The 25,192-nt window shown below is 42.0% G+C and overlaps 1 protein-coding gene across 7 annotated transcripts in view; it reads left to right on the top strand.

Moving 5' to 3' along the window:
- Positions 1–25,192, top strand: part of rbms3 (RNA binding motif, single stranded interacting protein) — a 1,363,226-nt gene that overhangs the window by 1,040,562 nt on the left and 297,472 nt on the right. For all 7 annotated transcript variants that reach the window (XM_060824630.1, XM_060824631.1, XM_060824632.1 and 4 more), the window contains one exon: positions 1,533–1,624. In XM_060824630.1, coding sequence (XP_060680613.1) covers positions 1,533–1,624 — 92 coding nt within the window. The remainder of the gene's footprint in view (positions 1–1,532; positions 1,625–25,192) is intronic.

The raw sequence follows: 25,192 nt of genomic DNA, 5'->3' as shown, positions 1-25,192 counted from the left end.
GCTTTGTTCAACCCGTCTACACCCTTTTGTTCTTTTGATTAAACACAAATCACAGAAAACAGTGTACGTTGTCGGCAGTTGGAAGATTCCTAATAACATTGAGGTTAATGCTCTCTGCCAGTCAACCCAAAGAAGTGTAATGATGGCATCAGAGGACAGTCCTGTTGTCATGGTTAATGATTGACATGTTGGGGTGAGAGTAGAAGTATTGTCTAGGCCAGGGTTGAGAGTGTGCAGATTTGTGAAAATGTTTCACACTATTCTCAAAAATTAGCATTTGTGATCTGGACACTGCTGGCAAAGATGTCATTATTGTCCTTTCCAGTTGTCTTGAGAAGATAATACTGACCTTTGTCAGGAGAGTTTGCAATTTTTTGGAAGTACCTGGAATTGATGTTGTTGCTGCTGTTTACATGATAATGCAGATCTTGTCCTTGCAGGTGGGAAATTGTGTCCATCAGAAGATTGTGTCATGAGGGTCTTGGTTCCTAGTCACAACTAATCAATACAACTTAGGTTGAGTGATCAGAATGGACTGGGCTTTTTCTGCAGAAATACCAGTCCAAGGTTAATGCAGATCCTACTTTGGACAAAAAAAGGAATGCTGTCCCAGTGTGCTTCACAGTTTCAAAGAAACTATTTACTGTTCTGATCAGAATGCAACATAGATATCATTAAACTTATTGTTTTGTCTTGGGAATTTTACTAGGGTGTAATTCTATGATCTAATCTATATTCTATTGTCATATTTTAAAGCACTTCTGTTTTCTTTCTTAATTGATCTTTGCCATAATGTTAGTTTTTTTCTCAACCATGTATAGAAATGCCTTGATGGTTCTCATAAATGCTGCTTTTATATCCTGAATGTTGAACTGGATTACTGGATTTACATGTCATTTAGTCTCCACCCTCAATTGAACATGTGTGAATTTAGCACAGATCATTTCAGACCTTTCCCTCAGAATTGGATTCTAAGTCACGACATTGTTCGATTAGCTTTCTTCCCAAGTATGGCAAACCTGAAAAATAGTAGTCCCCTAACTCAGCGACTCCTTACCTTCAGTCCACACCATTCATGGCGATTTTCTTCACTTAGAGAGTGTGCAGAAATTGGCTTGGGAAATGTAGTTTAAAAAGAAAGCTAAAGAAAATTACTGTACCTTGCCAGAAAGGCACACTGAGAGAATGTTTTCTATTAAGACCATTAAGGTAAAAGGCATTGACAGAATAAGGCCACAGCCAAATGTTTATTGCCAATTAATTAAGTTAAGGTTTCCTACCAATGCATCATCATCAGTGTCCAGCAAACAAAGCTTCTTTGAGATTGCTTCCTTTGCTCCACTTTATATAAAACTTCAACGTAGACAAGTCACAGTTCTGGGAGAATGAGAGCAACATTTTGGAAAGACTGAGGTTCTTTTCATTTTAATCTGATCTTGGGTCGAACAGGAGGTTTCTTTGTCAAAGTTCACTGCTGTTGGATGCTCTGCACGTACCTGGTGCTGATAATGTACGGTAACTGTCTTTCACAGGCTATGGCTTCGTAGATTTTGACAGCCCGGCAGCTGCACAGAAGGCAGTGGCATCTCTCAAAGCCAGTGGAGTACAGGCCCAGATGGCAAAGGTGAGCATTCTTGACAATGAAGCAATTTTGTCTCTGCATTGCAGTGTTTTGTTACTGGGGTTGTTAATTAGAATTACGCCCGTTGGATTGAATATGTCACCAGTTAGTAATTGTGAACAAAATGCACTGTGCTCCTATAGAAGCCATCTGATTGATTTGTTGATGAGATGTACAGAAATGCTTACTGACACATAATACACATAGACAAAATTAAACACGTGTTCGAGCAATTTACTGGGTCAAAACTGGCTCTGTTTTGTGGTGAGTGTGTATGCAAAGGAGTTTATTTGAGAAAAAAATTTCCACCACCATTTTACTGTTTTAAAAGGGCACTGTAACCTAGCAAAGCTATTAATAGAAACACTGCCCTAGTAAAACCATGCTGCAATTTGTCGGAAGCTGTCAGAACTTGCTCAGAAATGTGTTTTGTGTTGCTCGTGCACTGCACAAATGTTGAAGCTAAGTTCTCTCATCAGTATGATAATATTGGGATTTCAAGTGGTCTGTGAGCAGAGCTAAGGTAGAACCACCTCAGGGGACTGAAAATGCTGGTTTGGCATAGTTATGGCAGCAGCACGTGCGGTGTAGCAAGAGAGGAGAAGGACCTCGGGTTGAGTGAGGGAGAGGTGGGAGACAAGACAGCTGAGCTAGTGTTCCGCAAGTCTGGGAAAGAGAGTGGGGAAGTGAGCAGTGGGCAAATATTTCAGCTGGTTGAATCGCGATGAGTTTTCAGTCATGGTGGCCTGAATTGATAAATTCTTAACTTGGATCATTTTATCAAGATGCTGTTGCCTTCTGTATGCTGCAGAGTCAAATGAATGTGGTATTGAGATCATCTATGACCATGTTGAATGGTTAAGTGGGCACTAAGGGCTCCTCTTGCTTCCAGTTTCTAAACTTTTAAAGAATAAGAATCACTGTAAAATCGTCAAAGAACATCTACAGAATCAGACAAGAGCTAAGGCTGATGGTAAAAATCTTCCCCTAAGAGACCAACTGCTGACTGGGGAGTGCATCACAGTCATAATGAGAGAATTAGCTCCAATAACAAGCAAGTGCTTTAGTTATTTTCATAGCATGTTTTTTCAAAGAATGTATGTCATTTTACTGAGACGTACTTTGGAACACTTATGAAGACTGTCAGTGAAAGATAGGGTCTAGGGGTCAAGGAACAGAAGATCAGGAGAGAATATCAGATATGTGGCGCATGGTAAGGGATGGTTCGCAAAAGGTATAAGATAGGTTTTCCCCTTTTTCGATCACTAGGATTGCCAACTCTGGAGTGTCCAAGAATTAAAAATAGATTTCCAGAAAATTTGCTGTGGGCAAAGCCAGGAGAAACCTTGTAAGGTGTTGGTCAACAGCTGTTTGACTGATAGGCAAGAATAGTTTATTTACATTAACAAAGAATCTGTTCATTTTCCAATTGGTCATGTGAAGGTGGAGCATCATTAATAGCGGTGGCAGGATAGACAGTGAGTAAGTTGAGAAGAGGGATTACTGCGAAGTCCAAGTCCATCTCTAAATGCCCTTGAGAAAGTGGTGGTGAGTTAAAATGGGGTAACTCTGGAAAATAGTTGATTAATCTGTAGCCCTTTGATTATGTTGAGAGTACGGATTTCATCATGTATTACATGCACAAAACACACAAAATGCTGAGATTTCTGTGGAGATTTGATACAAATGCTTTAATCTACAGTCTTGACAGTAACAGAAGATAAACAAGAGGAAAGCAAATGTTTCTACCCACTTGCCTACAAAGTAGGGAGGTATGAAGTTATTCACTTCTGCTGTAAGCATAAAAAGCAAATTGTTTTTTATGAAGTTTGACACTTGTACATGCTCATCAAGTGTCCTTCACTATCGAAGCTTACAAGGTGAACAGTAATTTTGTGTGTAGGTACAGCGAGCAGTAAAGAAAACAAAGAGCATGCTAGTCTTTATTGCAAGGGGGTCGGAATACAGAAATGAACATTTTTGTTGCAATTGCACAAGGTTTTGCTAAGACCATATGTGGAGTACTCTGTACAGATGTGGTCTCTGTGTTTAAATAAAGGTATAATCTGACTGGACGGTTCATGGTGTTGATCCTTGGAATGAGTGGGTTGTACTATGGTGAGAGGCTGAACTAATCTATGTTCTCTGGAGTTCAGAAGACTGGAAGACCACCTTTTTAAACAAACAAGATTCTGAAAGTTTTGATCAGATAGATGCTGAGAAATTAATTTCACTTGATTAGGGAATTTAGAACGCTTTTGGGATTCAGGGCCAATCTATTTGGACAAAGGTGAGGAAAAAAATATTTAACTCTAAGAATTGTGAATCTTTGGAATTCTCTGTCCTGGAGGGTTGTGGATGCTTCACTATTGAATATTTTTAAGGCCAGGATAGGCAGCTTAGTGGGAAATGTGGACTGGTCAGGAAAGTGGAGAAAGTGGAGATTGTAGATAATACTGAAGCAAGCTTGCCAGACCATAAAGTCTTTGGCTTCTATTTCTTCTTTTGTTGAGAAGCCTTCGAATTCCACTTACTTGAATTGGCCTAAAAACACTTATATCTCATGACAGCTATAATTATATAACACTTGACAGAAAAATAATTTCAGACCTTTTTAAGTCTTCAGCCATTTCAATCCTTGAGAATAAAGTCACACAGATACCTCCGTTTTAGAATACAGAATAGCATCATAGAATCTCTACACTGCAGAAAGAGGCCATTCAGCATAGTGAGTCCGCACTAACCCTCTGAAGGGCATCCCACCCAGAGCCACCCAATTCCCATAATACAACATTGGGTTTTTACCATAGCTATCCCCCTAGCCTGCACATTACAGGACAATTTGTCATGGTCAATCCATCTAATTTGCACATCTTTGGACTGTGGGAGGAAACCGGAGCACTCGGGGAGACGCAGACACGGGGAGAATGTGCAAACTCCACACAGGCAGTCGCCAAAGGCTGGAATTGAACGCAGATCCCTGCACTAATGCACTGGCACTGAGCCACTGCGCTGCTCCAAATACAATACTGACAATACTAATGAGCAGCTAGTCATGAATAGCTGTATGTCATGAGAAGAATTTAATCAAGGAGACAGACTACGCTACCTCTTTTGGGGCAAGCCCACCATCCAAAATGCAAGGTATATGGTCAGCAGGACCCTGTGGATATAAGTAAACCCGACAATCAGGAGCTCCTGATCAATCAGTAGCTCGCAACCCCCTCATTGGCTACAGTCCCACCAAGAGAACAGTAACAGAGCATCCTCCAGAGACCCCAGATCAGCAAGGCACTGGAGCCATGGCTGAGTGAGGGTGAAAATGGAGTTTGCAAGGCGGGCTTGCTGGCTAGGGGTTTGGAAGGCAAGTGACCCGCAACAGACCCTTCCCGACCTGCTGTCCAATCCACCAGCCCACCTCTCGAACCTGCCCCTCAGAGGGCAACTGTACATTTTCCTACGTGTCTGTAGGCTCAGTAAACATTTGGAGATTGGTTACTCTTGATAGGTATGAACAAAGTAGCAGCAATTCCAACTTGCCCCAATTGATTCATACTTCAGAATGAAAGGTGATTTGTTAAATTCGATCAGGAAAACATTGGAAATTATCTCTTTCAAGAATTAAAAACTTTCTTCCCATCAGTAATTGCTATTCATACAATATCATTCTCACAAATTTTCAAGATTCAATGCTGTTGTCTTTTGGCCCCTCAATATGTTTTACAGTCTTTCCTGTTTAAGGTTGATTGTTAAGGTTTTCATCTCTTTGTTATGATGCTGCCTCCAGTGGCCTCATTCTTATTTTGACTGTTTTTTGAAATCTGTTTCACTCTTCATTGATGTCTGCTTTCCAATGCTCCCTAAGCATGAGTTGCTCTTACATTTCCTAACAACTACGTACCATTCCCAGACTTGCACGTTCAGCTCCAAGTTAAGTAGTGTGGCTCGTGTCTCAAGGATCAAATATGCAGGAGAGGAAGTTGTGCAAATTTGCTTTGGTTGTTGTAGCAACCAGTAGATTCCAGCTGACCAAGATTGGTGTCATGGTGGCTCAGTGGTTAGCACTGCTGCCTCACAGCCTTGGGTGACTGTGTGGAGTTTGCACATTCTTCCCGTGTCCGCTTGGGTTTCCTCTGCGTGCTCTGGCTTTCTCCCACAATCCAGAGATGTGCAGGTTTGATAGATTGGCCATGCTAAATTGCCTAGACAAAAGTGAGGACTGCAGGTGCTGGAGATTAGAGTCAAGAGTGTGGTGCTGGAAGAGCATAGCAGGTCAGGCAGTATCTAAGGTGCAGGAAAATCAATGTTTCGGGCAAAAACCCTTCACCAAAATGCAAAATTGCCCCGTAGTGTCCAGGGATGTGAGGGCTAGGTGGGTTAATCTTGCGAAATATGGGTTAGGGTGGGATGCTGTTTGGAGGGTTGGTGCAGTCTGCTATAAAAATTGATGTATATAGTATCATTGGATTAATCAACTCTAACACACGGAAGTTGGTATTTAATTCCTTTCTGTCTCCTGTAAGCTGCTAACCAATGTAAAGAGGGCTTAGTAATAAAGCCTTACGCATGTCTGAAATTGTACCCTCTGAATAAGACTTGTTAAGTTAGCTAACCACCCATTTCTGGAAATGTGCATTTCCTTTTGAGGTTGAAGTAGGTATTCAGACAGATTGGCAGAAAAGGCCAGAGCTTTCTGCAGCCACTGCTGTCTGGTAATTCTGTTCTGCTGCACTCTGCAATTCTAACAAGCCTGGCTAAGGCATCTCAAGTATTTACTATGGCAATGGCAATTCAGTAATCATCTGAATGGGAGAGGTTGTCAAACATGATTGCTCCCTTACCTTCATGGAGATGCTGCTCAATTTCATGGGAATATGTTTTCCAGGACAGGAAAATGTTGATGTCGTTAGGGAACTCTTCTGACATAGATTCCACAGGCCAACTGTCCTTGATCTATGATGGAAATGACTCTGTTATACCGGGAGAAGAACAGAAGATTTTGTTTTCCTATGATAATGGAATCTCTACTGTCTGGAAGCAGGCCATTGGCCCATTGAGTCCACACCGACCGTCCAAATAGCATCCCACCTAGATTCACTCCCCCACCCTATCCATGTACCCCTGTATTTCCCATGACTAAGCCACAAAGTCTGGACACTGTGGGCAATTTGATATGGCTAATCCACCTAACCTTTGTAGGAAACTGGAACAGATGCAAACTCCATGCAGCCAGTTGCCCGAGGCTGGAATCGAACCCGGTTCACTGGCACTATGAGGCAGCAGTGTTAACCACTGAGCCACCATGCCACCTAGTACATGCAGCTTTAGATGAACACAAATGAGGCCCATGAATATCATTGGAACAGGCTTTCTCCAATATTTATAGTTCACTCAGGGTACCATTGTTTGACTGAGAAAAGATTGTAGGAGCAGGAGTAGGACGTATGCCCTTTGAATCTACTCCATTGCTCAATATGACCATGGCTGACCTGGTTGTGGTCTTAATTCTACTTTCTTGCCTGTTATCTATAGCCCTTGACTCCCTTGTCTATGAAAAATATACTTATCTCTATCTTGAATCAATTCAATGATTCACCTCCACTGCTTTCTTGGGAAGGGAATTACTGAAGATTTGAGAGAAAAAAACATTTCCTCATCACAATCTTAAAAGGGAGTCCTCTTATTCTTAAACTGTGTCTCCTACATGTCCCCTCCCTGACTTGAACCTCTTCCTGGTATCCACTCTTTCAGGTCCACTCAGGAGCCACTCATGTTTCAATACCTTCACAGTTCATTCTTCTCAAGTCCTCCAATGCGTATCTCCCAAACCTGTTCAACGTTTCCTTGTAAAATAAGCCCTTAATCCCAGGAACGGGTCAAACGAACCTTCATTGAATTGTTTCTAATGCAATTAATATATTGTTTCAAATATGGAGACCAAAACTGTAAAAGTACACCAAATGTGTTCACTACCCAATATCCTATTCCTGTGGCAATGAAACTTCCCCATGAGTATGTTTCATTCCTCTTGCAATAAATGCCAACTTTCCTTTGTCTTCCTAATCACTTGCTGAATCTGCGTACTGACATTGTCCTTCATGCACCAGCACCCTCAGACTCTTGTGTAACCAAGGTCTGCAATCTCTCTCTCTTTAAGTATTTCTTGCCAAAATACACAAGTTCACATTGTACTCCATCTGCCAAATGTTTGGCCCACACTTGACCTATTTCCCTTTACAGCCTCTCTAGCTCCTCTTGGCAACTTCATCCCTTCCTATATTGATGTCAATGATGAATTTAGCTATTTTACATGTGGTCCTCTCTTCCAAGTCATTGATAGAGATTGTAAATAGTTGAGACCCCAGCTCTAATCCATGTGCCATTGGACAAAGAGCCATTTAACCCTACTGTCTGCTTCCTGTTGGCTGGCCAAACCTTTAACTTCTTAATGTGTTGCCCCCTACATGATGTACTCTTACCTGGTGTCGTAACCTTTTACATGATATCATACACCTTTTGCAAATTCAACTATACGGCATTTGCAAGTTGCCCTTTTCCCTCATTGCACCGTGGCTAATAAAGCGCTACAGATGATAATCGAAGAAAATTGTCCTGATTTACATTTCACTGCACGTTTTCCTTTATTCTTTCATGGGATGGGGCATTGCTAGAAATGCTAGCATTTGTTGCTCATCCCTGAGTAATCTCGAACTGAGGGCTTGTGAGACTCGTTCTGAGGACAATTAAGAGTCAGGTACGTTGCTGTGGGTCTGACCAGGTTAGACCTAAGAGTGAGCCAGATGGATTTTTACAACAATTGATGATTGCTTCATGATCACCATTGCTGAGACTAACTTTAACTTCCAGATTTGGAATGGAAATTAAATTGCAGTAGCTGTTGTGGTTTACACAGAGCCTAGAGCGTTAGCATGGATCTATGGATTTCTCATCCAGTGACAGAGTCATTTCCCTTGGCCTGCATTAACAACACTACAATCTACAGAAAACACAGCGACCTAATCTGTGACTTTGAAAATGTTTTCTGATTCATGCTCTTACTTATATTTCATTGCTGACAGACAGAAATAACAAAAATTGTTGAATCTGCAGATGGATGTGTAGAATAGGCTTTGGACCCAGAACCATGGATCCAAATGAGAGAAGCGAGAAAATAAATAAACTGATCCCAGTCAACAATTCCCTACAGCTCATCTGGTGGATATTGTTTGTCACTTTTAATCTATTTCTTTGCCTTTGAAAGGAAACTTGTAACTGAACATTTTCACAGCAGCATTTGCCTAGCGCTCAAATCTTGATGCTTGAGTCACAAAACATTGCTGTCTTTTCGACTCCAATCACATGAGATTTGAGGATAGAAAGTGACAATTGAATCCTTGAGTAAAGGCAAGGTCCAGTAGAAAGTGAGGACCACAGATGCTGAAGATCAGAGTCGAGTGTGTGGTGCTAGAAAAGCACAGCATGTCAAGCAGCATCTGAGGAGCAGGAGAATCGATGTTTCGGGCATAAGCCCTTCAGCAGGAATATGACTTATAAAACATTGATTCTCCTGCTCCTCGGATGCTGCCTGACCTGTGCTTTTCCAGCACCACACTCTCGACAGAGGCAAGGTCCAGCTACGCAACTAGACACCACTAAAGACAATCAATTTATCTTGAATTGGATGACAAGCTGTCAGAACAAATAGCCACTGCAATTCCGCTGCAAGAAATATGAGGCTCAATTTGCAGTATAGTGTACGAATATCTGTTTGCAAAAAAATTATCCATCATTTTCACAATTAAAATCATCCGGGCAATTCAGCTACAGACTATCATAATAATTCTGGTAGACACATCTTTGACATATTGGAATTCAGAATAGATCTATCCATTTGGTTCTATTACAGAGGAAATCTTTTGTTAGCTTAATTAGGGATATAGATTTCAAAATTCTCAAGCCTGCCTCCAGTCTGCCTTTGACCCACCCACATCATTTTGACAGAGATGGGGGTAGGGTGACCAGCTCTCATTCGGGACATCAATTAGCTATTCAAATATTTTAAGCAGGTAGCGAGGCTCCCATTTTGAATAAATTTTAATTTTTAACACATGCAAGAATTCCTGCGCTTTGGGAATCCTGCTAAGGAGGTGTCTGTCTGCCTGGCCTGGGAGAAACATTGAAACATAGAAGATAGGAGGAGGCCATTTGGCCCTTCAATCCTGCTCTGCCATTCATCACAGTCATGGCTCATCATCCAACTCAACAGCCTAATCCTGCTCGCTTCTCATAAACTTTGATCCCATTCACCCAAGTGCTCTATCTAACCCACTCTTGAATACATTCAATGCTTTGGCATCAACTACATCCTGTGGTAATGAATTCCACAGGCTCACCACTCTTTGGGTGCAGAAATGTCTCCTCATCTCCATCCTAAATGGTCTACCCAGAATCCTCAGACTGTGTCCCTGGCTCTGGAAGCACCCACCATCGGGAATATCCTCCCTGCATTTACCCTGTCTAGTCCTGTTAGAATTTTCTAAGTCTCTATGAGATCCTCCCTCATTCATCTGAACTCCAGCGAGAAAATCCTAACCCAGTCAATCTCTCCTCGTAGGTTAGTCCCACCACCCCCGGAATCAGCCTGGTAAATCTGCACTGCCCTTCCTCAATGCAAGAGCATCCTTCCTCAGAAAAGGAGAGCAAAACTGCATGCAATATTCCAGGTGTGGCCTCACCAAGGCCCTGTACAACAGCAACAACACATCCCTGCTCTTGTTGTTGAAACCTGTCACAATTAAGGCCAACATACCATTTGTACAAGGCATCCTCCAATGCCAGGAAGCAGACCGTCTTTGACCGACTGGCCAAACACCACCAATGTGGATTAGCTGCTTCCATTGCCATTACATTCGTATTCAACCTCCTGTCCTACAATGTCATCCTTATCTGACCAGCCACTTCCTGGGCTGACAGACACGTGTTGATCAGGCTGAAGTTCATGTGGAATATCTGTTGAACACATAATGACAATGTCCTGATGTTAAGTTAATCAAGAAGTGCATTAAATCTGCATAGTTCTGGACTAGCCAGGTAAAGAAAAATCCCCCTCACCCCTCCACCACCATCCTATGGTCCCATTCTGGACCTTGCTCTGTGTAAATATTTGGGTACTTTGGCCAGATAATCAGGCAAATATGGCACCGCGCATGTTAAGTTTGCATTCAGAAGTGTTGTCATGTTTGCATCTTTAAGATATGTGTTCCAGCCCTCAGTCCCTACTGTACCATTCGGGGTTTGAATAGGTAACAGAGTATAATCTGTAAGGATGGAGGCTCCCCCCCCCCCCCCCGCCTTGACTAAAGGAAGTCCTCTTTTGAAAAGAAGGCTGGTGGACTGCTGATGTTGACAAAGCATCAAATCTCCAGTACCACTTCAAAACACCAACCTGGATTAATCTTGATTTTGTTATGTTCAAAAGTGGCCCAAATCTTTATGCACTGAGTCCTGAGGAGATGACTGTAAATTGGGATTGGCCTGGAGAGATTGGGTGTGTAAGGAAATACATGTGCAAATATGCTATGGAAATACGTTGAGCTTATAAATGTTGGTCTTGATGATTTGCTTTTGGATCAAAAGCTTAACATTTTACCTTACTTTGTTTAATTTTGAAAAAAAATCAATTAGAAAAATCAGTGAGTCATAGAGATGTACAGTATGGAAACAGAAGCTTCAGTCCGAGTAGTCTATGCCAACCAGATAGCCTGGATTAATCTTGTTGTATTTACCAGTATTTGGCCCATATCCCCCTCAACCCTTCCCAATCATATACTCATCCAAATGCCTTTTAAATGCTGTAATTGTACCAGCCTCCCCCACTTCCTCTGGCAGCTCATTCCACACACGCACCACCCTCTGCGTGAAAAAGTTGCCCCTTAGGTGCCTTTTAAATCTTACCCCCTCACCCTCTAGTTTTGGACTCAGTTGCCTGAGGGTAAAGACCTTGCCTATTCACCCTATCAATGCCCCTCATGATTTTATAAACTTCTTTTAAAGTTAAAAATCACACAACACCAGGTTATAGTCTGACAGGTTTATTTGGAAGCACTAGTATTCGAGGCGCTGCTCCATCATCAGGTGGCTATGTCACCCCTCAACCTCTGACACTCCAGGGAAAACAACCCCTTAGTCTCTTCCTACAGCTCAAACCCTCCAACCCTGGCAACATCCTTGTAAATCTTTTATGAACCCTCTCAAGTTTCACGATTACCTGAAATCACCGGCATGTACTGCACATGATTTTCTAATTATTGCTTCTAATGCTGAGTAAATCCTGCATAGCCTGCTAAAATATGAGCTGTGGTTAGAGACAGAAAAACTGCAGACGCTGAAATCCAATTTAGACAAGCAGGAGGCTGGAAGAACACAGCGAGCCAGGCAGCATCAGGAGGGGGAGAAGTCAACGTTTCGGTGTGACCCTTCTTCAGGACGGGGGGGGGGGGAGGTGGGGAGAGCTGTAGATGAAAGGGAGGGGGGGGGGGGTGCGTGCAGGGTGGTGAAGTGGAGATATGTGAAGACTGGCAGAAGGTATGACCTGGTTGATCGATGGGAGGAATGAATCCGGTTGGTAAAATATTAGATGTGTGCAGCTAACAGACAAAGCTCCCATTCAGGTGTATAAAATTATAAATTTTCTGCCAATACCTCAGTTTTTATTTGCTTGTGTCAGCTAACAAATGATCCAGAATATTAAATCACCTACCTTAGGTATGGTGTCATCTTTTATTTGAATGTAGTTGATTCCCAGACACATATTTCCCTACCTTGTTGTATAACCTGATATAATCTTAGAATTTTCTTTTTGTGTGTGTTTATTACTCAGATGTGCATTCACCTCTCTTCCAAACGCACAAACTCTCAGAATGAGTTTAGTGAGGATAAGTGGGAAGAGAGATCACATGACCACTGAAATCTATCTGTGCAACTGAGGTTTTAAGGCAACACTTTTTTTTTGACCTGTTATGTTGATGATGAATTCATTTGTATGTGACAGCTGAATTAAGGAGCCAGACCACTTCTTGGTAATTTACCAACATATTATCCGCTGTTAATCATTTATAAACGTTCTGAACACCATACACCACATTTTTAAAACTGTGACTGGCATCTTACCCTCCTTGAAAGTGGCAGGCAAGGAGCATGGTAAGGGACAGATATCATCCTGGTGTCAATCATCTGAATATTTGCCCTGGCTCCATCTCTGGAATTAAGTCCTGACCAGGACAACCTATTGTCAACCTTCCTGATCTGCTGCCAATTAAAGCCATTAAATTCTCAATTAACAATCATTTTAAAGGTCTCGTTCTACTATTGGCCCTACTAAGCTGTGTTTGTGAGAGGTGAAGAGGAAGCCTACCTACCTGGTTGGGATAGACCCCTTGATTTGCCCCAGTCTGGATGTGATCGGAGTACAATGAGTGGGATGGAGGTGGCGGCTGAAAGCCATCACTTGCCCTTACGGATGACCCTCCACCCCTTCCCAACAATGTCCATCCTGCAATTCCACACTTACCTTCCCTCTTCTCCTGATTTTCAGTGCTGCTGTACAGCCAGTGGTTAGGGTGTCTGAAGCAGCACTGTTTCTCACAATGGCTGCAAACAGGGCAGAACATCACTGTGCCAGGAAGTGACTGGCTGAGAAGCCCATGAGGTGACCACTTAGTGTCTGATTTGTGGTTAATCGGGTGGTTTTCTTGTTGGTGGTTATGGGTATGGGGGGGAGGGGGGCACAATGCCTTGTTCCTGAACATGCCTGCTCCCACACTGAATTGAAAATAGTGAAAAACCCAGCCTGTATCTCAAACAGGAAACACAAGCAAGAAAACCCACAGGAATATTATTTCCTTCTGAAACGTAGGGTGTAGAGAAATACTTTTGTTTAATCAATTCATGCCAGGAGCTTTAAGCAACAAGGGGCTGATGAATGTAAGATGCATTTTCATTTGAATTCTACCAGAGAAAGAGGTCACCATATTGACATTTTTCTTTTCCTCCAGCTAATTTTAAATGGCTGTGTAAGGCTTAACTGGTCATCATGTTGTGCTACAAGTCTGTGTTGTCTATTGCTCTTGGCAGAGCATATCGTCATCTCTGCTTCCCACAGACAACGCAGCATCGATAAATTGTGCACTTTCTGCCTATCCTGAGGCGAATCAGTTGTACATATATGGCTCTTAGTCTGTCTGTTCTGGTTGCAGATTTATTTTTCCGGAGAATTGATACGTTTCATGAATATGCACAATTGTTTTTATTTTGACTATCTTCACACTTTGAGACGGTGATCTAGGTTCTCTACTATAATTCTCTGCTTGAGGAAGTGAGATGTAATTTTCCTTGTCTGCTGATGTTCACAGAGGAAAAGCCTCTTTCTTTAGACCCCACTTCAACTCACATTATGTTTATTTGGTGGCAGTGATGGACATTCTTGCTAATGAGCTCACTTTTAACTTACTGCAGAATGGCTTGAAGCAGACATTTTGTCCAATGATATAATAGCTGATAGAGAAGCACTTCAAAGGTGTAATTTTTACAAACTGTCACTCCTAGAATAGGGTCTGAATTGTCATGAATGCTTAATTAGAATTTGGGCAAGATTTTAAATCCATTGATTTTAGTGGGATTTTTGAGTGACCCTCTCGGTCATTGTGATAAATGGAAAAAAGCCTACAGGCAACTCTGATGACTGTTGGAAAGCTGCTGAGTCACTTAAATCTGCAGTCATGTTCTTGAGAAATAAATTGCATACCACTCCTGCTAAAACTGTCCAAAATCAATACGGTTTTGCCTTAACAGTTCTGGAAGATCTGTTTAATGACTTTTAGGAAAAAAAGCCTTGGTCTTTGCATTAGCTTTGCAACTTACAATGATCAACTGACAATTAAAATGAAAATTACATTGAACAGAATCTATTGCTCAAATTGTTAGTAAGATGGTAACTCAATATTGGCCAATATGAATAACATAAATCTGGAGGATGTGGTCGAATTATTGTTCCAGATTCTGCAACAGTTGTACATTTCAAATGTAGACAAAATCTGCGTCATTTTGGAATTGTGGCATTTTATCTAAAGTCTAAAGATCTTAGCAATGATAACTGCAGCTGGAACGGTGGAATGAATAACATCCTGTGGTTACTCCATGCGATACATAATCCTCAGAATGTTCTTAGAAATGCAGTTCCGACCCTGCACTTCTTGTCCCTGCTGCTGATGTTACTAATTGTCTCTGCAGCTTTGAATCACCTTTATTAACTTTAAGACCTAATTGGAGCAAAAATGTGAAAAAGAAGCCTATATTCTACTGGCAAGAATGAACTGGCATGAGTCTTTCAGGAATTTTACTTCAGCAATTGTTAAAATGAACTGGGTCAGAGAAACTGATATTCTCAACTTTTTACTTCTTCATTTTTCTCGTTTATCAAAGTGGATAAATCCCCAGGACCTGATCAAGTGTACCCTAGAACTCTGTGGGAAGCTAGAGAGGTGATTGCTGGGCCCCTTGCTGAGATATTTGCATCATCAGTAGCCACAGGTGAGGTGCTGGAAGACTGGAGATTGGCTAATGGGGTGCCACTATTTAAGAAAGTTGGTAAGGAAAAGCCAGGGAACCAAAGACTGGTGAGCCTGACATCGGTGGTGGGCAAGTTGTTGGAGGGAATTTTGAGGGACAGGATGTACATTTATTTGGAAAGGTAAGGACTGATTGGGGATAGTCAGCTTGGCTTCGTGCGTGGGAAATCATGTATCACAAACTTGATTGAGTGTTTTGAAGAAGTAACAAAGAGGATTGATGAGGTGGACTTCAGTAAAGCATTCAACAAGGTTCCTCATGGGGACTGGTTAGCAACGTTAGATCTGATGGAATACAAAGAGAACTAGTCATTTGGGTTGAGGTAGAAGACAGAAGGTGGTAGTGGAAGATTGTTTTTCAGACTGGAGGCCTGTGACCAGTGGAGTGCCACAAAGATCAGTGCTGGATCCTCTACTTTTTTACATTTATATAAATGATTTGGTGTGAACATAGGAGGCATGGTTAGTAAGTTTGCAGATGACACCAAAATTGGAGGTGTAGTGGACAGCAAAGAAGGTTACCTTAGAGTACAACTGGATCTTGATCGGATGGGCCAATGGGCTGAGGAGTGGCAGGATAAATGTGAAGTGCTGCATGTTGGGAAAGCAAATCAGAGCAGGACTTATACACTTAATGGTGAGGTCCTGGGGAGTGTTGCTGAACAAAGAGACCTTGGAGGGCAGGTTCATAGCTCCTAGAAAGTAAAGTCACAGGTTGATAGGATAGTGAAGGCGGTGTTTGGTATGCCTTCCTTTATTGGTCAGAGTATTGAATACAGGAGTTGGGAGGTCATGTTGCGGCTGTACAGGACATTGGTTAGGCTTTGTTTGGAATATTGCATGTAATTCTAGTTTGCTTGTTTTGGGAAGGATGTTGCGAAACTTGAAAGGGTTCAGAAAAGATTTACAGGGATGTTGCCTGGGTTGGAGGATTTGAGCTAAAGGGAGAGGTTGAATAGGCTGGGACTGTTTTCCCTGGAGTGTTGGAGGCTGAGGGGTTTATAAAATCATGAGGGGCATGGATAGGATAAATAGTCAAGGTCTTTTCTCCTGGGGTGACGGAGTCCAGAACTAGAGGGCACAGATTTAGAGTGAGATGGGAAAGATTTAAAAGAGACCTCGGGGCAACGTTTTCAGGGTGGTGCTTGAATGGAATGAGCTACCAGAGGAAGTCGTGGAGGCTGGTACAATTACAGCATTTAAAAGGTATCTGGGTGGGTACATGAATAGGAAGGGTTTAGAGGGATATGGGCCAAGTACTGGCAAATGGGACTAGATTAGTTTAGGATAACTGTTCGGCATGGACGAGTTGGATGGAAGGGTCTGTTCCTGTGCTGCATATCTCTGTGACCTATGATGCTGGACTACATATTTATTTACTTTTCTATTCTGTTTTTATTCCTGAAGAATTGTATCTGAGGTATCTGTACCTAGGTACCTTTATATCTAAGTTGGTGCTGTAATGCAGTGACTATAGACCTTTCATTGAGTACATCTCACAATAAAGCTCATTCAACTCAGTTCAGTATTTGGCATTAACATAAGATGTAGAATGACTAAATTACTAATCTGTGAATTCTACGTACATTATTGTTGCATTTTTGCTTTTTTTTCTTGAAGTTTTTTAATGCAATTAAGTGGAAAACCTAAGAAGATGTATTCAGGTACCCACCAACGTTGTTCTATGTCTGAGATTTACAATATACACTGGAAACCAGCTGGAGGGTTACAGAGTCATCGAGATATACAGCATGGAAACAGACCCTTCAGTCCAACCCGTCCATGCCGACCAGATATCCCAACCCAATCTAGTCCCACCTGCCAGCATCCGACCCATATCCTTCCAAACTCCTCCTATACATATACCCATCCAAATGCCTCGTAAATGTTGCAATAGTACCAACCTTCACACTTTCTCTGGCAGCTCATTCCATACACATACCACCCTTTGTGTGAAAAAGTTGCCTTTTAGGTGACTTTTATGTCTTTCTCCTCTCACCCTAAACCTATGCTCTCTAGTTCCGGACTCCCTGACCCCAAGGAAAAGACTTTGTTTATTTATCCTATCCATGCCTCTCATAATTTTGTAATCCTGTATAAGGTAACCCTTCAGCTCCGACACTCCAGGGAAAATAGCCCCAGCCTGTTCAGCCTCTCCCTATAGCTCAAATCCTCCAACCCTTGTATTTCTATTCTGAACCTTTTCAAGTTTCACAACATCTTTCCAAGAGGAAGGAGACCGGAATTGCACGCAGTATTCTAACAGTGGCCTAACCAATGTTCCATACAGCCGCAACATGACCTCCCAAGCCCTGTTCTCAATACTATGACCAATAAAGGAAAACATAACAAACGCCTTCTTCACTATCCTATCTACCTGCAACTCCACTTTCGAACATCTTCCTGCTGCCTAAGTATAGTGGCATCTGCAAGGAAAGACAATGCCATATGGCATGGCCACCAGGAATCCCTAGCTATCTGGCTGTGGGTAGAGATGAAGGACCCTCCAAGAGAAGAAAGAAGTGGAAATTCAGCTGTTTGATCATACTCCATCATTTAATCAAATCATAATCAGCTTTTTTTAACCTGGGTGGCATGTTCCTGCACAATCCCCGGAATCCTTATCAACTTTAATATTTAGAGATACTCAACAACTGAGTCTCTACAGTTTCCTGAGATTGAAAAATCCAAGACTGCCTTCTGAATGAAGAAATTCCTCTTGTTTCAGTTCTAAACGTCTTTGTTCTTGTATTGAGATAGTGCAATGACCCCAGCCACTCCTGTCAGAGGAAACTTCATTCCTGCTATTCCCCTGTTGATCCCTGTACAGGTTTTATATTTCATTAATATCGCCTCTTCTTCTCAACCCTAAAGAATGCAGGCCCAACTTCGTCAATCGCTCCTCTTCAGGTAATGCTGCTTTCCCAGCAATTGATCCAGCGAACCTTTGTTAAACTCCCTCTATTGCCATTGTATCTTTTGTTAAGTCAACGACCAAAGCTGTAGACACTGTTCATGCGCTGAGCGGTGGATTAATCATGGTCAATGCAGGGTTACAGGATAGAGGTGGGGGCTGGGTCTGAGTGGGATGCTCTTCAGAGCATCAGTGTAGACTTGATAAGCAGAATGGCCACTTTCTGCACTGTACAGATTCTATGTCAAAAAAAAGAAAATACTCCCAGGTGCCGTGTCACTAAGGTCTGTGCATTTGCAGCATGGCACCTTTGCTCCTCTACTTAAATCATCTTGCAAGGAACACCAGTTTGACATTTAGAATCCCTACAATATGGAAGCAGGCCAATTGGCTCATTGAGTCCCACCGACCCTCTTAGAGCATCCCACCAAGACCCATCCCGCTAGTCTATCCCTGTAACCCTGCATTTTCCATGGCTAGTCCACCTAGCCTGCTCTTCACTGGACACTCCAGGCAATTTAACATGGGCAATGCCCCTAACCTGCCCATCTTTGGACCGTGGGAGGAAACCAGAGCACCTAGAGGAACCCCACGCAGACACAAAGAGAATGTGCAAACTCCACCACAGATAATTGCCAAGGGTCCCTGGTGCTGTGAGGTAGCAGTGCTAACCACTGAGTCATTCATGTCTTCCAACTTGCTTGCTGCACCTTCATGTTAACTTTCCGTGACTCGTGAGCAAAAGCAATCAGCTTCCTTTGCAGATCAACAATCCTCAATCCTCCAACTTTTAAAAAAAAATGTGGTGCATTTCTGTTTGTCCAATCAAAGTGGGCATAGAGTCATAGAGATGTACAGCACGAAAACAGACCCTTCGCTCCAATTCACCCATGCCGATTAGATACCCCAACCCACTCTCGTCCCACTTGCCAGCACCGGGCTCATATCCCTCCAAACCCTTCCTATTCATATACCCATCCAGATGCCTTTTAAACGTTACAATTGTACTAGCCTCCACCACTTCTCTGGCAGCCCATTCCACAGTTTCGCATTTTTCCATATTATGTTTCAATCGCCATGCTCTTACCCACACACTCAGCCATCTAAATCCCCTTGATGGTTCTTGGGTTTCTCCTCCCAATTGTCATCCCCCCTTGTTTTGTGTCATTAGCAAGCCTGGAAATAAGCATTCTGTGCTCATCTGAGGGGTCCCTTTCCAGCAACATGGACATGGGCTGGCTCTTCTTAACTAAGCCCCCAACCCTGCCCCAGCCTTAGCTGTTCCTCAATGGGGCTTGCCTGAATGGGCTGTTCATCCTAACTCGAGGCCTTATCTTGGGTCTATAGCAGTGGCCATCATTTCCAGTGGAACGGCTATGGCTGAAGAGCCCTTCGATTGGTCAGCTTCTGCTTGAAGTTGGACACCCAGCTTTGGGTTGGTGGGGGTTGGAAACCACATCATCATGTAAAACAGCAATGCTGCTTCCAAGGATACAGGAGGCAGGCTTGACCCTGTCTGTCCAGGCCGTATGTAGGGCTCCCACCTCAGTATTAAATCCCACTCCTCCTTCTCTCATATCTAATTTTGCCTCTGTGACTCCATAATCTCTGAATATGGTAGATTGTCTGTACTCCCTGCAAGAAGCCACATGTTGAACCATGTTCATCAAATGTACGTGGTGATCTGATAGTCAGAGACTTGGTGTGTGTCAGGATAGTTCAGATGATCCCATTACCTCCCATTCTGTGATGCGGTTGAAAGTACACAAACTTAATATTAAGTATGCATTGTACCTTTGGTATTCATGCTTGTTTAATACAGATTTCAATATGTACAAGATGACATATTACTCTTGTATTTTATTACTGCACAATACAGATTAATATTGCTTGAATTAACATTAAAGTTCTTCATAATTTTTCATCAATAATGACACAAATTTTGCAGTCAGTGCTGAAGAAAGCTGCCAACAAAGACTTAGTGACCTCCAAGGTGTGAATTTTACTTTGCACAATGTTAATTCTGGTGTTGACCATGAGGGCTCTGCAGCTTTGTGCAACATCAGTGTTACCGAGCAGTCCACCATAGTTCTCACAGATATCACAATAGGAAGTAAAAATATTGATTATGTTTCATTTTTTAATTATTTTACAGGAAGTAAACTAACAATGGGGACATTCACGTGGGATTAAAGTAGAAGCCAAAATAACCTAGCATTTTTTTGTATAAATGTATTTTTAAGATAATGGAGAAATTCAACATTCAACAAATAGGAAATTCACTGTTCAGGGTCAGAACAGTTGCTCATCAGTAATTATGTAGAAGACACTGAGTACCCAGTAGACCTCATTTAATAAAAAATACTTTTCAAGTTTTTTTTTGAACAATGAAACTAATAGCGTGAGAGGTTCATGTCAAAGCAGTGATTTCTGATTAATTTCCAGCCACACGAATTTTATCAGCATATACTTTGAAGGAGTGGGAATCATTGACTCCTGGATTTTTGTTTTGACTTGCACAATTGCTAGAATTTGCCACCAGTTTCACAGAGCAGTAGCAGTGAAAAACAACCTTTTGGCCATCATTGCACCTTCTATCCAGGCCAATATGTTTAAGACTATGTAAGTTTTATTTAGTCTGAGGACATGTTGCAGGTTCCTTGCTCTTGAAGAAAACAAAACAAAATTTACATGTCTTTAATTCTTTATTATTCAACTCGGGACTGAACCCATACAATAATTTTTTTAAAAATTATTGGGAAAGTCAAATGATTCTATCTACTAAAATTGTGATTTCGTATTTTCTGTATAGTTACACTAAGTCCTCAAAGTATTTAAACTATTTACGAAGTTGCAATTTTCTAAGATCAGGGCTGAATGTAGTTTTCTTTCTGGGAATATTTTACTTTGGAGACAACTATGCTCCTTCAATGATATGGCTGCTTCACTGGCAAAGTAAGTGTGATAGTTCCTCTTATGTCTTTTTCCTTGTCACAAAACTCTATTAAGAAACTTGATATACAAGTGTTACAGGGGTCTAGGTATGTATACATGTTCACTGTCAGTCAATCTTCAAATGGAAATTATTATCCTCATAAATTAACTTGTCATTTCATCAATGTTGCTTTGATTTTACAGTATTACCGATCAAGACCTATGTCTGCTGGTTACTGTTAGGAATTCAGTTAAAGGACTATTTTATAGAAGAGATCTGTACAAAAGAAGCTTTGAAATATTTCACATTGCATTTGTTGTGTTGTGTAGAATTCTGATCAATAATGGAATTGCTTGGTCATTGGAACATCAGGCTCTGTTTCAAAGGCAAGGTGCAGTAAAGCAATTTGAACCTCTAAAGCTCCAAAACAAAAGCACATGCACACAGTTTACAGAGAAACGAAGAAAATTTGGGGGAAAAAAAACCACTAAATCTCCTTCATCCCAGTCTGCGCCAGCCCTTTTTTTAAAAAGGTAAAATTTTTGGAAAGCTTTTCACACAGACATTGAAAACCGGTCGATCTGAAAGTCTAGCCAAGGAAATTGATTGGATATGTTTTAAATGGCAATTCTCTCTCTTTTCTCTTTTGCAATCCGTCAAGAGTAAGCTCATGTTACATTGTGATTGATTTGATGCCAACCTTTACTGACGTACACATTCCATTCTCAAAATTTTCCTAAATTCAGACAAGGAAAGGACACACTGTCCCAGTGTAAAGTGCGTGGGATGGCACGTCAGGAAAATTGCATCTTGTTGTGGGTGAGGAAACAATTAACTTCACCCATTCATAGGAATTTAGTAAGGGACGATTGAATGGAGCCTACAAGGTCAGGAACAATGGCATGTGGGCTGACTTAATTAGTCAGAGCACAAAATGATGATTTACTGACAGCATGTTGAGGTGCAGAGGTAAAGTCAGTGACATGTCGAGCATTTTGTTAGTCTGTGGTGGGTACATGTTTGTAACGCATTTGAATGTTGCGAATATTCATTAACATGAAACAGTTTTTAATTAAGTGCTGCCATCCAGACAAAGTCAGCTACATCAGAAAATCTCTTTGCAACCAGTTCACAAACATTAACGATGGCATATGCTTGCTGGCTTTGTGTGGTTTATGTAAGTTCAGTGATTTTCCTCATTCACCTCCAGTGCATAAGGGAAGGCAGAAGGAGAATGTCCAGCATAGAAGCATGAGATCAGTAAACACGAGTCAGTGTTGGGGCATGTTCTGAGAGACATGTGGATTGGAAGAGGAATTTAAGGAAAGTCAGAGGTATGAGATGGCAGAAAGGACCTGACATTCAGGAGATGGGATAGTGAGGACTGTTAATCAAGGTACGAAAAGCACTGCTGCCTCACAGCGCCAGAGACTCGGGTTCGATTACTGCCTCAGGCGACTGTCTGTGTGGAGTTTGTACATTCTCCCCGTGTCTGCGTGGGTTTCCTCTGGGTGCTCCGGTTTCTTCCCACAGTCCAAAAATGTGCAGGTTAGGTGAATTGGCCATGCTAAATTGCCTGTAGCGTTAGGTGAAGGTGTAAATGTAGGGGAATAGGTCTGGGTGGGTTGTGCTTTGGCGAATCAGTGTGGACTTGTTGGGCTGAAGGGCCTGTTTCCACACTGTAAGTAATCTAATCTTATCTAAATGGTCATGACAGTACTGTACAAATATGCATTCACCCGGGGGTATTGACTGGCAAAGTCCTTGCAGGGCTATGGGTTCACCCACAATACTTGTTTATGCTTGCTATGATTGATATTGGCAAAAATCCTTTCCGTGAGTGGCGATGCAACACAGATTGGTGGCTGCAATGCTGGACAGTACAGTGAGCATTCAGTAAAGAGCAAACACAAAAACATAGTATTATTTCTTCCACAAAAAACAAATATCCAAAACTCCACTATGACCATCAATATGTGCCCATCATGAAGCGTGCCAGTATATTGAGCTCTCTGAATAAGCCAGCATTAGCAAATAGTAGTGAAGCTTGCATGTCAAAAAAAATGAATCCAATGTAGTGTGGAATTATTATATCGTAAAATTTCATTTTGTAAAACACCTTTCCACTTTTGTGCTGTTAAATCTTATCACGGTGATGTAGTTGGATGGGAAAATTCTGGCCATTATGCAGGCTGTCCCTGTTTTCACAGGAGACTCTTTAACAGGCTGAGCATGAGCACAACACTGTCAGCTGATGCTGAGTTTCACCAGTGAGAAACTTCACCAACCACCTCATCCATTGCATCTCAGAAATTGCTAAGAAGCTGATACAGTGCTACATGTCACAATGGCTGCCAGCTTCAGGTCAAGCTGAGCATCAGGGTCGGGGAAGTGACTTCAACGAAAAGACCATCAGCTTCCCATATATAAGTGTCTGACAGACAAATTTGGACATAGATGAAAAGGAATGTGGGATTAAGGCAGAGAAGTGGAATTGAGGGAATAAGCTATAATATGATCAAACAATCAAATTGGACTTCCATTCTGCCTTGAGTGAAGAGAAAGAAGGAGTAAATCAATGTATTTTGAAAAGCCTGTGTTGTTGATGTGTGCAACTAATTTTGAATCAAAATTTTCTTGAAGACCTGTTCCTTTAGCAAAGAAAACTCCCACCAATGTGACTGCAACAAAAGCCCGTTTTCCGGCATCAGAGGTCATTGGCCTTGCACAGAGGCCTCGTAATTGGATTTCGCAGCCAAGAGAAAGCCAGCCAGCACTGAAACCACAACTGAGGAGTTGCAGCAGTAAGGCAAGATGCCTTGAAATGATATAAAGGCAAATACAGTCTGTTCAGGTTTTGACAGAGACTTGGGACAAGATTTTTGGCTTCTACCAAAGTCATAAGTGGAGGAGGGCAGGACTCGAAAATAGTCTTTCAAAGCATTAGAATGACTTTAAAACGTTTTTCCTTTCCAATGCATTTACAATAACAATATTCCTGAAAGTGCTAATTATCTTTCCATTATGAAGATTAATAATTAGCTCAGGCCCCATTATAACACCATTGAAAGTTTAATGCATTTCTCCTTGGTTAGGAGCCCCACCGTGTATCTGTAATGAGTTGCTAGCCAGAAAACTAGTTTAAGGGAACAGGTAGAAACCGGGGAGAGAAGTGCTTGCACAAAAAGCAAAACCCATGCATTTTATATTGTCCATTAATATACTGTGTTGGATTTTATGGCCAGGGTGGTATGTATGGCCCTATCCACGGCCAAGAGAAGATGAAGCAATCCCATTGTTGGCATTTACGGAACTCTCAAGGGGAATGGATCTCAATCTGTTCAGTCCTCCATGCCTATTGGCTGAAGCACTGAATTCGGGACTCAGCATGGCTATTTCCATCAGGTGCATGACAAATACTCTGACGGATTGTAATCCCTCAGTCTAACCCTAATCTTAACACTATTGCAGGGCACTATAGCCCAATTTAAGGGCAAAGAGCGTGTCCTCAAGACCTGGTCTGGTGGCCAGCAGATGTCTGGCCTCAGCTGTTCCAAGGAAACAATGGTCACTGTAGGAACTGCAGGAGTCTCTAGAGGTGCAATAGAGCTGACTGGATGGTGTCACTGGGGCTATTCAGGCAGGACCAGGGGGGCCACAAAATACACAACCAGGACCCTCCATCTTACCCATCTCACCTTGAGCCTATTAAGTGGCTTGCTATCTCCCATGTTCTCTGTCTGTTTCAAATTTCCCACATTGTAACTGTAGCGCCTGGAAATTTAAAGACATCAAACAAAATCCCTGCCTTCAAAAATATCTCTGCAGCAAAAGCTCAGCCCTAATTGTTTTAGTAATCTTGCATGAAAACTGTAGCGCTGAACTTCCTTTGGTGCGACTTGAAAACCAGGGAGGTGCTCATCTGGAATATTGTTCTATTCACCTTAGCACATAGTCAGATGAGGGTAATTGTGCCCCAAAGTTTGCAGTTAGGAGCCCCTTACTCATGTAGCATCAAGGCCAGTCGTAAGTGAAAGTGCCTTGCGTTGCTAAATAGTGGAGTGAGAGAATTTACACAGCAGCACCTCTTATCTAGT

Source organism: Hemiscyllium ocellatum, chromosome 5 (genome assembly GCF_020745735.1).
Source record: "Hemiscyllium ocellatum isolate sHemOce1 chromosome 5, sHemOce1.pat.X.cur, whole genome shotgun sequence".
Classification (NCBI taxonomy): Eukaryota; Metazoa; Chordata; class Chondrichthyes; order Orectolobiformes; family Hemiscylliidae; genus Hemiscyllium; species Hemiscyllium ocellatum.
The sequence above is the reverse complement of the archived record's forward strand: the minus strand, read 5'-3'. Positions and strand labels throughout refer to the sequence as shown.